This window comes from Diabrotica virgifera, chromosome 10 (genome assembly GCF_917563875.1).
Source record: "Diabrotica virgifera virgifera chromosome 10, PGI_DIABVI_V3a".
NCBI classification, from domain to species: Eukaryota; Metazoa; Arthropoda; class Insecta; order Coleoptera; family Chrysomelidae; genus Diabrotica; species Diabrotica virgifera.
In genome coordinates, this window is record NC_065452.1 from 82,688,105 (window position 1) to 82,703,270 (window position 15,166).

Below are 15,166 nucleotides of genomic sequence, written 5' to 3' on the forward strand. Positions count from 1 at the left end.
TAGGGTTTGGGAAAACAGTACATTTACAGATGCTAGCGCGTGTTGACACCACGGTGTGCCGCGGTGTTGAAATCAGTTAGGGTTTGGAAAAACAGTACGTTTACAGATGCTAGCGTGTGTTGACACTAGGGTGTTGAAATCAGTTAGGGTTTAGAAAAACAGTACATTTACAAATACTAACAGATTTCGACACCAGAGTGTTGAAAGCAGCTAGCTTTTTTAGTGGTTATGCATGCATATATGCTAACGGCTATTGACACTGATTTTATATACCTACTGCTGTGGAAAAATATTTAAGTGATTTAGGTATTAATAAATAATTAAACGTTGTTGGGATATAAACAATAATATATTAACACAAAAGACCAACATAAAAAAATTTTATTAACGTTTCGATGCCCAAATCGGGTGTCGTTGTCAAAATACAAAATACTACTAAATTAAACAAAAATGTTGTTGCTTAGTAAAAAATTCTTGTAATAATTTATTTAATCTGACTCATTTATATTGGCAAGGCTATAGTAATTTTGTTAATGGCAGCTCGGTAAAAGGATGCAGAGGATCTGTTAAACCATTCTCACAGGTGTCTAAGCGATGACGGTCTTATTCGACCTGGCCTTTCTTCTTCCGTATACCTTGCCTTGTATTATTAAATGGAGTATATTACACAGACTGAGTTTTATATATGGAAAGCCTCAATTATCTCGGAAACGGCATGCACGATTTCTTTTGTAGATTTTGGTGACAAAGGGTTTTCTAATGCGGCCTATATAATAGTGACAATTACATTGTTGTCAGAACTTCCGTTTTTCTGTGAATCTAATGAATTTTCTTTTTTCAAATGGAACACCCTGTATATTTTTGCGTTTTGAAGTTCTTAAGAAATGCTGATTATTTTTCGTGTTATATTCCCTACATATAAATACCATAATTTCGTAGTTATTTAGCTACATTTAATAAAAAAAAATTTAAACAAATTAAAAAAAAATAAATTTTTTCAACCCGGGTACATTATTTTAGGTTCTTTTGATCATTGGAAACAAAAAAGGTCTTTTGTAATTTTTCTCTAAAGTTAATATTTTTGAGTTATAAAGCTGTCAGCTGTTAATTATGGAGCCGTTTGGGGCACATTATCCACAGGTGGCACATATACACAGTTAACAGGATTATTAGGTTTGTGATAATATGGTAATAAAGTACAAATTTAGTTTAATTGAATTTTTTAAAGGTGCATTAGATATTCCTTCCATGCCTTACCGATTGTTCCACAATATTGAAATTGAACTAGGGGATAAGTGGATAGAAAGATTATGGAAGTCCATGGAAGAAGCTGGTGAAAAGGAAAGAGAATTGGCTATAGCAGAAGGGCAACTAGATTCTGATGGCATACCATGGACTACTGTGTATTGTGACGGAGGCTGGAGTCGCAGATCTTATGGACATAGTTATAATGCATCATCTGGCGTTGTAAGTATATTTATTCATATTCATTATTTTACAGAACCTAACATAAATATAACAATTACTATTTATTTCTTAAGCTTAACAGGCCTCGTAGGGCTAGGGCTAAAATGTTTACATTTCTGATTACATTTTATACATTTTATAAATAGTTCTTTTATAATAAGTCTTATAAATTCTATTTAATTACACTGTTTTTAGACACTATTTTTGGCATTCTTTCACATTCTTTCGATGTATCCCAAATACCGTATTCTTTGTGCTTTGATTGTCGTCGTTATCGTTGGCTTTTTGTACAGTTCACACACAGTTTTCATACCTTCATATATGCTTCATATATGCTTTTTGCAGTTTTCCCTTCCATCGTTCTAAAAGATCTGTTTCTGACTTTTCCAGTATCCATGTTGCGCATGCGTATGTTACTGTAGTTCTGATAACAGTCATAAATTCTGATTTTTGTTTTTCTTGATACGAATTTGGATTTCATTATTGTTCGTAATGCTCCATAATATTGATTTCCTTTAGCTATTCTTGCCTTGATCTCCCCTTCCTCACGACCATTTTCATCTATTTTCGCTCCGCGGTAATTCATTTCTTTGACTCTTTTGAACGAGTATGTTTTTTCTCCATCGATTTGCAACATGATGTTATTTCCTTTTTCTTTTGGATCTGTTTTATTATCATATAGGTACTTTGTCTTTTCTTCATTTATTTTAAGTCCAAACTTTTTGGTTTCGTTTATTTTTCATTAACTTTTGTAATTGTTTTTTGCTTGTTGCTAATAGTATCAGATCATCTGTAAATGCTTATCATCTCTCATGTCTGGGTTGTTTTTCTGATACCCTCTTTTCCTTTTTTTTTGGGTTCCTGGTCGAGTGATCTTATTTCTTTTTTTTGGAATTTCTCGCCTATTTCTTTCAGTTTGTTCTCGTTGTATTTTCTTTTTTGCTTCTACTTTTTTTTCATGATTTTTCTTAATTCTCTGTCTACGCTATATTGTGCTTGTCTTGTCATCTTTATTATTTGTGAGATTTTGAGTCTTACTTTTCTTATTGCTTCTGCTACTTCTTACATTCTTCATCATACCATTATTTTGTTTTTTGTTTTCTCTTGGTTTTCGTTAGGGTTACCTTACTTGTGTGTAAGATTGCTTTTTTTACGTTTCCCCATTGTTCTTCTGGATCTGACGTTTTTTGTTCCCTGTTTAGTCTGTTGGTTATTCCTTGTTCATAATTGTTCTGTGTGGTAATATCCTTTAATAGTTCTATGTTGAATTGTTTTTCAATTTCTTTTTTTGTTTTATTGTTCTTCTGTATGTTATGATCGGTTCTGTATTGGCCTCTCACCAAATAGTGATACGAGCTACATTTCGCTCCTTTCGTGCTTTTTACACTTATTATATTGTTTGCATGCTTCTTCTCTATTAAAATATGATCTATTTAATTTGCTATCTTTTTATCACAAGAATTCCATTTTTTCTAGTTGATCTAGGTCTTTATTCCATATCCATACCTCGTCGTTTATTTTGATTCTTTGAAAGGCCACTTTGACGTTTTTTCGTTGTGCTTTGGCTTTAGTCCTTATTCTGATTTTCCTTGGGTTACCCGTTCCGCTTTGTCCGTATCATCTATATCCGTTTTTCCGTAATCTCTTTCAATTTACCAATATAGCAATTAATAAGCTGTTATAAATATAAGAAAACTAACAGATTATGGTAAAAATAAAAAAAATCTTACTTTTTAGGCAGTTATCATTGGAAAACTAACTAAAAAATTGATATATCTGGGAGTTAGAAATAAGTATTGTTCATTATGTGCCCGATATGAATCTAAAAACACCCTGTACCTATTCACACTTGTTATAAAAACTGGCAAGGCTCATCGACTGCAATGGAGACATCAATCATAGTCGAAGGATTTAAGCAAAGCCAAACTCTTCATGGACTTAAATTTTTGCAGTTTATAGCAGATGGAGAGTCTAGTGTATATGCTAAAATTCGTGAAGAGGTTCCCTATGGACAGTATGTAACCAAAATAGAATGCTGCAACCATGCGATTAAAAATTATGGAAAAGCTCTGTACAAAATTAAAGCGGATACTACTGTAAACAAAGAAGCTAGGGCACTTCTAACCAACAATAAAATTAAAGAACTGCAGAATTGTTGCACCAAAATCATTAATACAGCTGCTTATTCGGATGTGGAAAACTTAAAATCGAATTTACAGAAAAGTATAGACCACGTCTTTGGCAACCATGCTATGTGCAGCGACCAGTACTGTACAGAGCAGCAATCAGATGCACATTTGATGACATCTGTTAAAAATACTGGCTTATACTTTCATATAAATGGTAAGTGTAACAAGCACTCTAATTAGTTTGTCTTTATACATATTTATAAGTTGCACTTTTTTACATAACTTCATTTGCAGGTTCTTTACAGAGACTTATTTCTAAAGGTCACCGCTTAATTGACAAAGAAACCAATAATCGTGCTGAAATGTACATGTCAATTCTATGTAAATTTAATGCGGGCAAGAGGCTAAACCTCTCTGGAAGGGGTAGTTTTAGGTGTCGTTCAGCAATTTCAGGTCTGCGTTATAACGAGGGTGTAGAATGGCAGGAAAAAGAGTGGAGGAGTATTTTAAAGAGGTCTCCAGGAAAATATTTTAAACGAAATATAAAACAAAACCAACGGGCTGTGGAACTAAAATCTAAGCGAAAGCTGGATTTTGTTTCACATTACCGAAAAAAAAGACGCAGAGCCATTAAAAATAATACTGATTATGGTCCTCACGCTTTACAACCAGCATTAACAGAAAATGAGTATCAGTCGGAACATTCTAGGATCCTAAAAACCATACAAGTAAATTTCAGATTTTTATATTTTGTAATGAAAATAAATCTAATGATATTTTAGGTGCAACCAGAAGAGATCCCGGAGATCGAAAGACAAACCGTAGGTCAATGGGACAATGCTCTTTACAGGCAAGTTAAAAGAAATAGGGTAACAGCTTCCTATTTCGGATCTATTTGCAAAAGAAGGCCTAATACAAGCTGTAGAAATTTAATAAAAACATTAACTGCGCCCTCTTGGGATAATGAATACACGCTTTATGGAAAAGATAAGGAAGATGTCGCAAGACAAAGATTTTTGGCATTGAATCCTGAAAAAAAAGTACAGAAGTGTGGAATATTTATTGACAATATTTACAATCACCTTGCTGCTACTCCAGATGGTAATGTACACATTCAATTTCACTACACATTACACGTTTTCGTAAATTTTTTTAATATTTTGAAGCAAATTATAATAGTTACTATTTCAGGAATTGTAGATGAAAATAGTTTGTTGGAAATTAAGTGTCTTCTGAAGGTGCATAAAAGTGGTAAGTCAGTAAGTCTCTGTTAGAGGCAGTAGAGACTCTAAAAAACATGCCACTGGAAAATAAAAATGGTACATTACAGTTAAAAAAGAACCATTATTACATGTATCAGGTACATCGTTAGAATATTTTACATATTAGAAAATATAATATTTTATTTTTTAGATTCAAGGACAGCTTAATATTGCCCGAAAGGACTACTGCTATTTTGTAGTATATGTCAACGATACAGAGCCCCTATTTGTTGAAAAAATTGAGCGAGACGAAGAACTTTGGGCTCGAATGGTGGAAAGGCTCAATAGTTTTTTCTATAATTGTTTCTTACCGAAAATTATTGACAAAAACAGAAAATGTCTGAATAAAAATCATTAAGAAAAAACGTGTTTTTTTTAACAATTATAAGTACTGAAAATAGTTGTATTAAAAACTAAAAAGTGTATATCCTATATCCTACTATACATACACATTTTTAATTAGATCCTTTCAAACGTTTACTGATTTTTGAAATTAAAATTTAATAAAAGTAATCATATTTCTCTTCATTCATTTTTGTTTAGAAAATTATGGAAATAGAAAAAGCTAATGTAATATAAACAAAATTTTACTAATCTCCCTAAAGAATAAAAAATACCTTTTATAATAAAACAAAGGAGGCTTTCTCATAATGTACCTAATGGTAAAATTCTCACTAAAAGATACAAAACTTTGATTCATTTGGAAATATTTTATTACTATTATATTATAAATCTGTATTTAGATTCTCTTCCTATTTAGACATATTTGTATTTGTATTCAGTTAATTCTTTACCTGCACAAAAATATTTATTTCAATTCGATAAAGAAATTTTCAATTGTTTGAAATACAGGTATAATGTTAGTTAGTAATTAGGAAATACCCAATGATCTAAAAAGGGATTATGCTAATTCTCAAGAGAATGAAGACCGAGTTAAATACTAGGTATTTATTAAACGCTTTTATTTAGTTCAATAGATTGCGTCAAATCTTTGGATGTTAATTTGACTACCTTTTCTTCCATGCAAATGAATGAAAATTTGCAGACATATGCATTCGCGGTGACAATACACGAATAGACAACAAAAAATTTTTGTTTATGTTTATTGTTTAAATAAAAAAAAACGATTTTAATGGAAAAAGGCCTAAATTCTCTTGTTTTTTACAATGTAGAAACTTGAAACTTTTACGGATGGTAGCTAATGATATAACCTATACATAATTTCACTTTTTACGTTAATTGTTTACGTTATGCGTCATAAATAAACAATAAAGTTTTAAATTTTGAACACTCATATATTTGTTTATACAGTACGATGCAAGTGAAAGGAATAAATTCGTTATTTCGTAAAAAGGCGACTTGAACCCTGGATTGCTACCTGGGGTACACTTGTACCCCAACCTTGTTTGTAAGTTACACCAATTTGCAGTAAAGGGTGTAGAAAATATGAAAATAAACTTGTGAATAATAATATAATAAAATATTTTTGTATACAAAATAAATTCTTAGCATGTTATCTTAATATTGTTAAACACTTTTATTTAGTTCAATAGATTGCGTCAAATCTTTGGATGTTAATTTGACTACCTTTTCTTCCATGCAAATGAATGAAAATTTGCAGACATATGCACTCGCGGGAACAATACACGAATAGACAACAAAAAATTTTTGTTTATGTTTATTAATTGTTTAAATAAAAAAAGAACGATTTTAATGGAAAAAGGCCTAAATTCACTTGTTTTTTACAATGCAGAAACTTGAAACTTTTACGGATTGTAGCTAATGAGATCACCTATACATAATTTCAATTTTTACGTTAATTGTTTACGTTATGCGTCATAAATAAACTATAAAGTTTTAAATTTTGAACACTCATACCTATATTTGTTTATACAGTACGATGCAAATGAAAGGAATAAATTCGTTTTTTCGTAAAAAGGCGACTTTAAGGAAAAATCCCGAAAGAGGTCGATTTTTATTTTTAAATTACGATATTTTGGCATATATGTCATACTAGTGACGTCATCCATCTGGGCGCGATGACGTAATCGATGATTTTTTTAAATGACAATAGGGGATATGTGATAGCTCATTTGAAAGGTCATTTCAATTATTTATTCAGTAATATAAAAATTTATATAATTAGTTGTACAGGGTGTCCAAAAATAATTTTTTAATTAAATTATTTGACAAAAAAGAAAAATGTATGTAATTTATTATTAAACACTTTTCTCTAGTTCAATCGTTTGTGTCAAATATTTAGACGTTAATTTGACTGCCTTTTCTTCAATGAAAATGAATGAAAATTTGCAGACATATGCATTCGCAGGAACAATACACGAATAGTCAATAAAAAAAAATTATGTTTAAATAAAAAATTGTTTAAATAAAAAACACGATTTTAATGGAAAATGCTTAAATTCCCTTGTTTTTTACAATGAAGAAACTTGAAAGTTTTAGAGATTGTAGCTAGTTATATGAACTATACATAATTTCGCTTTTTACGTTAATTGTTTACATTATGCTTCATAAACAAACAATAGAGATTAAATTTTTTTGCCGATTCCGACTAATTTTCATGTTTGTTAATCATGTTATGTTTTATACATATATTTTAATAAACATGATATATTTTAATTTTTGAAAACTGTTAAGGCCGCGTCTCACCATCAAATAATTTGATCAAACAGTTTGAGCAAACTCGGGAAGTACGTCAAAGTGACGTCACAATTGCAGTTTTTTTGAAATTCTAAAAATCTGTGCTCTCACTATCAGTCTAGTTTGATCAAATTTTTTGTATTGAGTTGTCTAACTTGTTTGTACTTTATTTAAAATTAAAATTTTTCATTATTATCCACAATGAACACTCAGGATGTGACGTGACTAACTGTCACTTTCAGTTTGCTCAAACCAGTTTGATCAAATTATTTGATGGTGGGACGCGGCCTTTAGACTAAAAAGTAAAAAATAAAAAAAAACATTTTTTAGGAAACGCTTTTATTTAGTTACGAGTGACTAAAATTAAAAATATTATAGAGAAATCAACTAAAAAGCAAAAAATAAAAAAAATTCAAACACATTCGTTAAAGAAAAGCGTGGGGCGCATCTTCATCGAATAAACGGTTTTCGCCCCACGCTTTTCTTTGACGAATGTGTTTGAATTTTTTTTATTTTTTGCTTTTTATTTGATTTCTTTATAATATTTTTAATTTTAGTCACTCGTAACTAAATAAAAGCGTTTCCTAAAAAATGTTTTTTTATATTTTTTTATTTACATATAAGAACAGTATTTCTAATAAATGTAAAATACCTAAGTCAGTTGAAAAACAGCGTCAACTACAATAACAATGTTTTTAGTTAGATTTACTCACAGTAAAATATTGCAAAACCTCCGAATTTTAAACAACCGCTTGGATTGACATGAGATTTGGCATATACATAGCTAACAGTAAAAGAAAAAAAGTATATTACGGTTTTTCGCAAATAAATCAAAAAGTAAGTTAATCGAAAAAATATTCACAGCAAAAATATCTTCCGAGTTTCCTTCCAAAGCTTTCGTCTTTTTCTTCAAGTGCCATCTCCGCGACGGAGGTCGGCAATCATCAGAGCTATTCGGACTTTGGAGACGGCTGCTCTGCAAAGTTCATTTGATGTACATCCGTACCATTCTCTCAGGTTGCGCAGCCACGATATTCTGCGTCTACCTATGCTTCTTTTTCCTTGAATCTTTCCCTACATAATGAGTTGGAGCAAGTTGTATCTCTACACGTGTAATATGTCCGAGATATTCCAATTTCTGGTTTTGATTGTATTTAAGACTTCCATTTCTTTATTCATCTTTCTCAGAACCTCTTTGTTTGTGACGTGTTCTGTCCATGATATTTTTAGAATTCTTCTATATACCCACATCTCGAATGATTCCAGTTTTTTCATTGGTGCCTCATACAAGGTCCAAGCTTCCATTCCGTAAAACTGAGTCGAGAAAACGTAGCACCTAGCCAACCTTACTCTTAGCTCTAACCTTAGATCTCTTGTGCAGAGCACTTTTTTCATTTTGTTAAAATTCGCTCTAGCCTTGTCTATTCTAATTTTAAGCTCCTGGAAGTAATCATTTGTGGAGTTGATCGTTGTTCCAAGATATGCATATTGGTCTACTCGTTCGATGTTGGTTCCGTTTATGAGGAGATTCTCGTTATTTCTTTGAGTTTTAGATATTCTTATAAATTTTGTCTTCTTGATGTTCATTGTTAGACCGTATTCTTTTCAATATGTCGCTATTCTGTTAACCAGTCTCTGAAGATCTTCAATATTTTCGGCTAAGACGACAGTGTCATTCGCATATCTAATGTTGTTAATGGGAACTCCGTTCACCTTTATTCCAGCTGTTTTACCCTCAAGAGCTTGTTTTAGGATCTCTTCCGAGTAGGCATTAAGGAAAACAGGCGACAATACGCATCCCTGTCTCACGTCATCCCACGTCTAATTTCATTTTCCTTTGACAACTGTTCGTTAACACGTACATTTGCTCGCTGCTTATTATATAAATTATTAGATATGATCCTGAGGTCTTTGTAGTCTATCTTCTTTAATTTCAGGACATTTATTAATTGTTCATGTCGTACTTTATCGAAAGCTTTATTATAGTCAATAAAACAGACATATATATCTTGATTGATATAAAAAAATAAAGCTTTCCAAAAATGTAGCTTATAAAAAAGTGAAACAAACGGTGTATTCAAGTCTGTAGACCCAGTAGAAGCACAGTTGCAGCTAATGAAAAGTAGGTTCTTTTTCGTCAAATTCCAACTCGAATGTTATTAAAAACTATAAGAATAAGTAAAAACTTATTATAACTTTTTAAAGTGTTTAATAAAAAAAGCTTTAGTTTTGTTTTTTTAAATAAATTTCTAACATCAAAAGTAAGTAAGCTACGCTCAAGATAATGTTGGTCCCTTTGATTTTTGCGTTGTTTTTTTTTTAACAAAAAAAGACACCAACTTTATTTTTAGCGTAACTTACTTACTTTTTATGATAGTTACTTTTATAAAAAATAAAAATGAAGCTTGTTTTAAAAACATTGTATTATATTTACACGAAAAATGCTTAATTTTTTGGTTATTTCACGATGAAATATTCGATTTGAAATTTGACGAATAACAACTATTTTTCATTAGCTACAACTCTGCTTCTACTGGGTCTACACACTTCATATACCTATACACCGTTTAGTTTCATTTTTTTATAAGCTATATTTTTGCAAAGATTTTTTTCGGTAAAGTACTTCTTACTTTGTAAGTTATTTGATAAAGATAAAGATTTGGATAAAAAAAATGAGTTTGCCAAAAAGTGAATAACTCAGTATAATCCCCCAGTAAACATTTCGAGACATTTTGGGCCTTTTTTGAGTTCCAACCACGATTTGTACAACTTGCAGGGTACCAAGGATAGAAATGGTATATTTGTATTGTTGAGTCACTGTGACGTTACACAATTATAATTGAAAGTCAAACAAGGCTCAAAATATTTACTGGGAGGGGAAGGGGCCACTTTTCTAAACAAACCATGTGATTCGTATTTCCATGGTTACAAAACTCGTTTTCAATGATTTGCAGGCTTTTTTAAAATCCGGCAAACGCGCATCTGTCGACATTTAATACATCACTGCCGCCATCTACTAAATGACAGGTGAACTCATTTTCTCATCTATTAAGTGATAGTCGAACTAATTTATCACTAACAAAATGCCAACTTGTTACAGTAATATCAAAAAAATCCCTAGTTTGCTGATTTTTACTATAATTTTTAGTTTTAGGTACAGTTAATTTAAAAATTATGGCAGTATGCGCAATGAAATTTTGCTTAAAATAAAGGTTTTTGTATAGTTAATCCTTTGTGGTAGTTATTTTGTACCCAAGTTCAAAAATTATTACACAAAACCAATTCTTAGGGCAGGTTACCAAGTAAGTTTTGACATGGATTATTTTAAGTACAGTTATAAAAAATTTACTGCTTTCTTTGGAAATTTTAACTAGATACTATTAAAATAGAAACTCTACAGTTCACGTACATACCCTTAAGTTGAAGATTGGTTTTGGAATAGTGACGTTAACTGTACCTAAAAACTATGGAGACCTACACAGAGGAGAGGAATCGAGATGGGTCGCCCCCAATTCGCCTAAACTGTGAAATGTCGGTAACACAGAGATAGTCACGAAAACGCATAATCGCCAAGTTGGATACAACTGGATACAACCCTATTCATATACACACCAACTCACATACATATTGAGAATAATATTTATACATAATATAATTAGAAATTGAATTAATGATGTCGTTATTATATGTATTATATCGATTAAAAAGTATAGAACATGTATTATCCCACAAATATAATATAAGAGTATAAACAGTATTTTATACTTTTATGTTTGTTGGATAAGTTTGTATTACAAACGGAAAGAAAAAGAGAAGATTTGATTTAAGTACCTACCTAACCTATTAAAATGATATATAATAAAAATAGATCATAAAAATAAAATATAAAGTAGTTTTTGGAAAAGTAGAGTATATATTTCTAAAATATGTGTATAACCAGCAGATGATAGATAAAATATAGGACTAAGTTGTTAAAAATGAACAATTTTACAATCCTGTTCCTTTGGAAATTGCTGAAACTTACAGATTTAAATGCAGACGGCAAGTAGAAGGAGAATCAGTGCAATAATTTCTATATAAATTGCAATTTTCAAGCACATCTAAAGTCTGCCATAAGGAACCAATTTGTTTTTGGATTATGTTCCAAAAGAATACAAGCAAGACTATTGGGCACCAGGCACCAGGAATCTAGACTTGGAGGGAGCAGTGGAGATTGCCAGTAGTTTGGAAACTTCTGAAATGGACAGTAATCAATTAAGTTACAATAATTCAATTCATTTTTACAATCTAATAAATCTAGATAAAATTGTATCTAAATTTGTAAATAATCACAATAAATATTTTTAATTATAATAGATTATAGGTACTATAATATACATATTCTAAAGACAGTGCGATTTATGTAAATACAATTGCAATTTTATACCCTGAAAATATAGGTATGTATACCATTGTAATATCTATAACATGGGGGTGAATCCTTTATATAAATAAATCTTAATGAAAATTCATCAGAAAAACATTTTCTTAAAATTAATGGTATGTAATGGTGATTGTAAACAATTATTCATAGTAATAGGGTATTTAAATGCTAGACTAATCATAAAGAATGAGGAAACAGGCAAAGCAATAGGTATACATGGAGAAAATAAAAGAAGCAACAACCCTAACAACACACAACATTCCAGGAATGTACTACCAAAGTTCTATCAATATTTGAATGTCCTGGACATTTAGGGAACATTCGGTGAACATCTGTTTAAATTATTCCTGGAATGTTACCATAATACATTCTGTGAACATACTACCAATGTTCCTATATTTTAAGTTGCGAAATAATACATACGTGTAACAGATACAACATTACTTATAACATACCAGACAAACTAAGTGACATTTTAGGCCTACAGTGCAATAATATGTCAAATTTAAAGAGTTTCCCAAGTTCAATTAATACAATATTATAAACATACAAATGTAATAAAAATTATTGTTCGCGAATATTCAATTTGGAATGCGATTTTGTTAATAAAAAAAATACTTATAACTTATGCAAAACCCAAGAGAGGCATTTATATTTATTTCTTTTACGTTCATTTTCAAATTCGCCGTGCATATATTTTTGTGCATGGCGCTTGAGAGGGCATCACGTGACTAAAAACGACCAACCAACGACCTCGCTTCGGCCATCTTGGCATCTTCATCTTGGCCACCCTGCCTTGCCGTGGATCGTTGTTTGTATTATTTGTGCTTTTTAAGAATATTTTTTTAATTCGGATACTTTTATAATAGCTTTAATAGTATTATTAACATAGTGCATAAAATGGTGTCCTGTTTTTAACGCAGTTGGAGTAGCAGAAAAAAATGTAGATAAAAAAATCTGCAGGAATAACGTTTCAATTATGACAGAAGCTGAAACAAATGACTGAATGAAAAGCCCTATTAAAAGGTTAGTATGCAAATATGTAAACGAAGGCATGTCCTGTATTTCAGAAAATAAATTAATACTATTAATACCCTAATAATACTATTCATAAAAAATCTTTTAAGTAACGTAGATATAACAAAGTGAATAAAAGGCATAAATCAGAAGAATTATTATTTTATTTTATAAGTTAATAATTGGTCATATCCATTTATTATTTTAATATTAATTGTGAATAAGCCACAAACTTCACTTATTCCTAACTAAAACAGTAAATAGAGATAATAACAAAAGGATTTGTAAAACTAAAATAATTCTTTTTGCGTTTTTGCTAATGTATGCGTTTATAAATAGGATGGTAGACCACACACTATAATATGCAGTACCAACTAATGAATACACAGAATATTATAGTCGATTTGCTAAACTCATTCTCGGTACTACTGAGTCTCAGACACAACTGGCTAGTGATTTTAGTAAATAATTTTGCCAATTTGGGAAAATTGGCAAAAAAAAAATAATAACTAAATAGTTAATAATTACTGTAATTTTCGCAAAATTGGCCAAAAACAAAAAAAATTACCTACTAAAATCACTAGCCAGTTTTTTGTGAGTTCATTAATCATATTTTTTATTTAAAACTAAAATTTGTTAATAATGCTTAGTAATGCATATATTTTGTATTTTTAGCTTTCCAGAAGATCCTGCGAAGAAGATATAAAGTATAGATCAGATTTGTTAATAGAGGAGTATGTTCAAAACACTTTTTAGAAAAAGATATTGACAGAACTTCACTTTCATCTGTTCGTTTGAGAGACTGTGCTGTTCCAATAGCTTATGTCACACAGGTATATGCATAACCTAATTAATAATACAGTCCGTACAATATAGATACTGTTGTAATTCATTATCTACATCGGAGATCTAAGTTGACATTGTTGCCCAACTACAAAAAATTTTTGAATTCATTTTAAGTCAAATATATCACATAATTATTGCGAACTAGATTATACAACAAAACAGATTAATATTCAATGTAAATAAATAAAAACATCAGAAATAGAAAACAAGAATTAAGGTATAATCTTATGTTACAGTTATTAAGGTACCAAGGGTATTATAAGGATAATAACGCTTGAGGTCAATGGTGTTTTTAACAAGGGCCTTCGGCCTGAGGGATATACGTTGACCGAAAGCGTTATTATTATAATACCTGTGGTGCCTTCAACGTTTAATGTCTGACTAAATTATTCTTTATATGAAAAATTTGAATGAATTTTGAATTGATTAGTTTTTAAATAAGTACATTTACCAGTAACAGTAGTAACGTAATTGTGGTAACCATAGTTTTACTGAGGTTGATATTTGTCAACTTGACAGTATCTAAGTCGTTATTTAAATTTAATGCCCAAGGGCGTTATATCGTCCTTAACAGACTTCGAAATGTCATTATTTGTCAAATAATGTACCAGTAGGACATTAAAGTAAATAATAAAAACAATAAATATAATGAATACTAAATACTTATTTGTTTGTGAAAAATCTATTTCTTGGTGGCTTTTTTGTAATTAACTATTCTAATGGGGAAATAAGCCACAATTTACTTGAAAAAATAATTTTATTAAGGTTTCTATTTCCACATCGGATGTCGTTGTCAAAATACAAAATGTTCATTATTATTATTTTATTTATTAAATATTATTTATTATTTATTTAAATATTATTTAATATTTATTTTTTTATTATTATTATTTATGCGTATTATTACCTGTAAATAATATTTCTTTTTATTTTCTTTTTTTCTAAATTACTTTTTATTTTATTTTCTTTTAGAATCAGCTGAGAGAAGTGGTCTACAAAAAACCAGAAAGGAATATGTGGCTACGAAAAGCAAAAGAAAGGTTTACAAAGCAAATGTGACACATTTTTTTATAATATATAGGAATGTCAGTAAATTACATTAAAAAATGTATGTAAAGATTTTTTGCAATAAAAATGTTTATATCTATCAAGGATGTATTATTTGGTATGGCCACATATCGTCATTGATGTGACAATACCTCCTATCTGTTTTTTTCAAGAGATTTGTAAGATAGACTAAAAACTTGTTTCGGCCACCTCCTGTTTTCATATATTTTTTGACTTGTTTTGCAGTAAATTCAACTATCTATTTACTACAAAAAAAGTCAGAATACGTACGAAAACAGAAAGTGACCTTAAAAAAT

At 30.2% G+C, this 15,166-nt stretch overlaps 1 protein-coding gene and 1 long non-coding RNA gene across 2 annotated transcripts; both read left to right on the forward strand.

The window, feature by feature from the left end:
• The first annotated feature begins 1,320 nt into the window (after nucleotides 1-1,320).
• Nucleotides 1,321-4,745, forward strand: LOC126893095 (uncharacterized). The gene is made up of 3 exons (XM_050663040.1): nucleotides 1,321-1,467; nucleotides 3,420-3,810; nucleotides 3,891-4,745. The coding sequence occupies exons 1-3, from the start codon at nucleotides 1,321-1,323 to the stop codon at nucleotides 4,376-4,378; spliced, it is 1,026 nt and encodes a 341-aa protein (XP_050518997.1). The 3' UTR covers nucleotides 4,379-4,745.
• An 8,773-nt stretch (nucleotides 4,746-13,518) lies between these two features.
• On the forward strand, nucleotides 13,519-14,949 carry LOC126878568 (uncharacterized). Its single transcript, XR_007695702.1, has 2 exons — nucleotides 13,519-13,789; nucleotides 14,775-14,949. It is a non-coding gene; the product is annotated as an uncharacterized LOC126878568 (long non-coding RNA).
• Nucleotides 14,950-15,166: the final 217 nt, after the last annotated feature.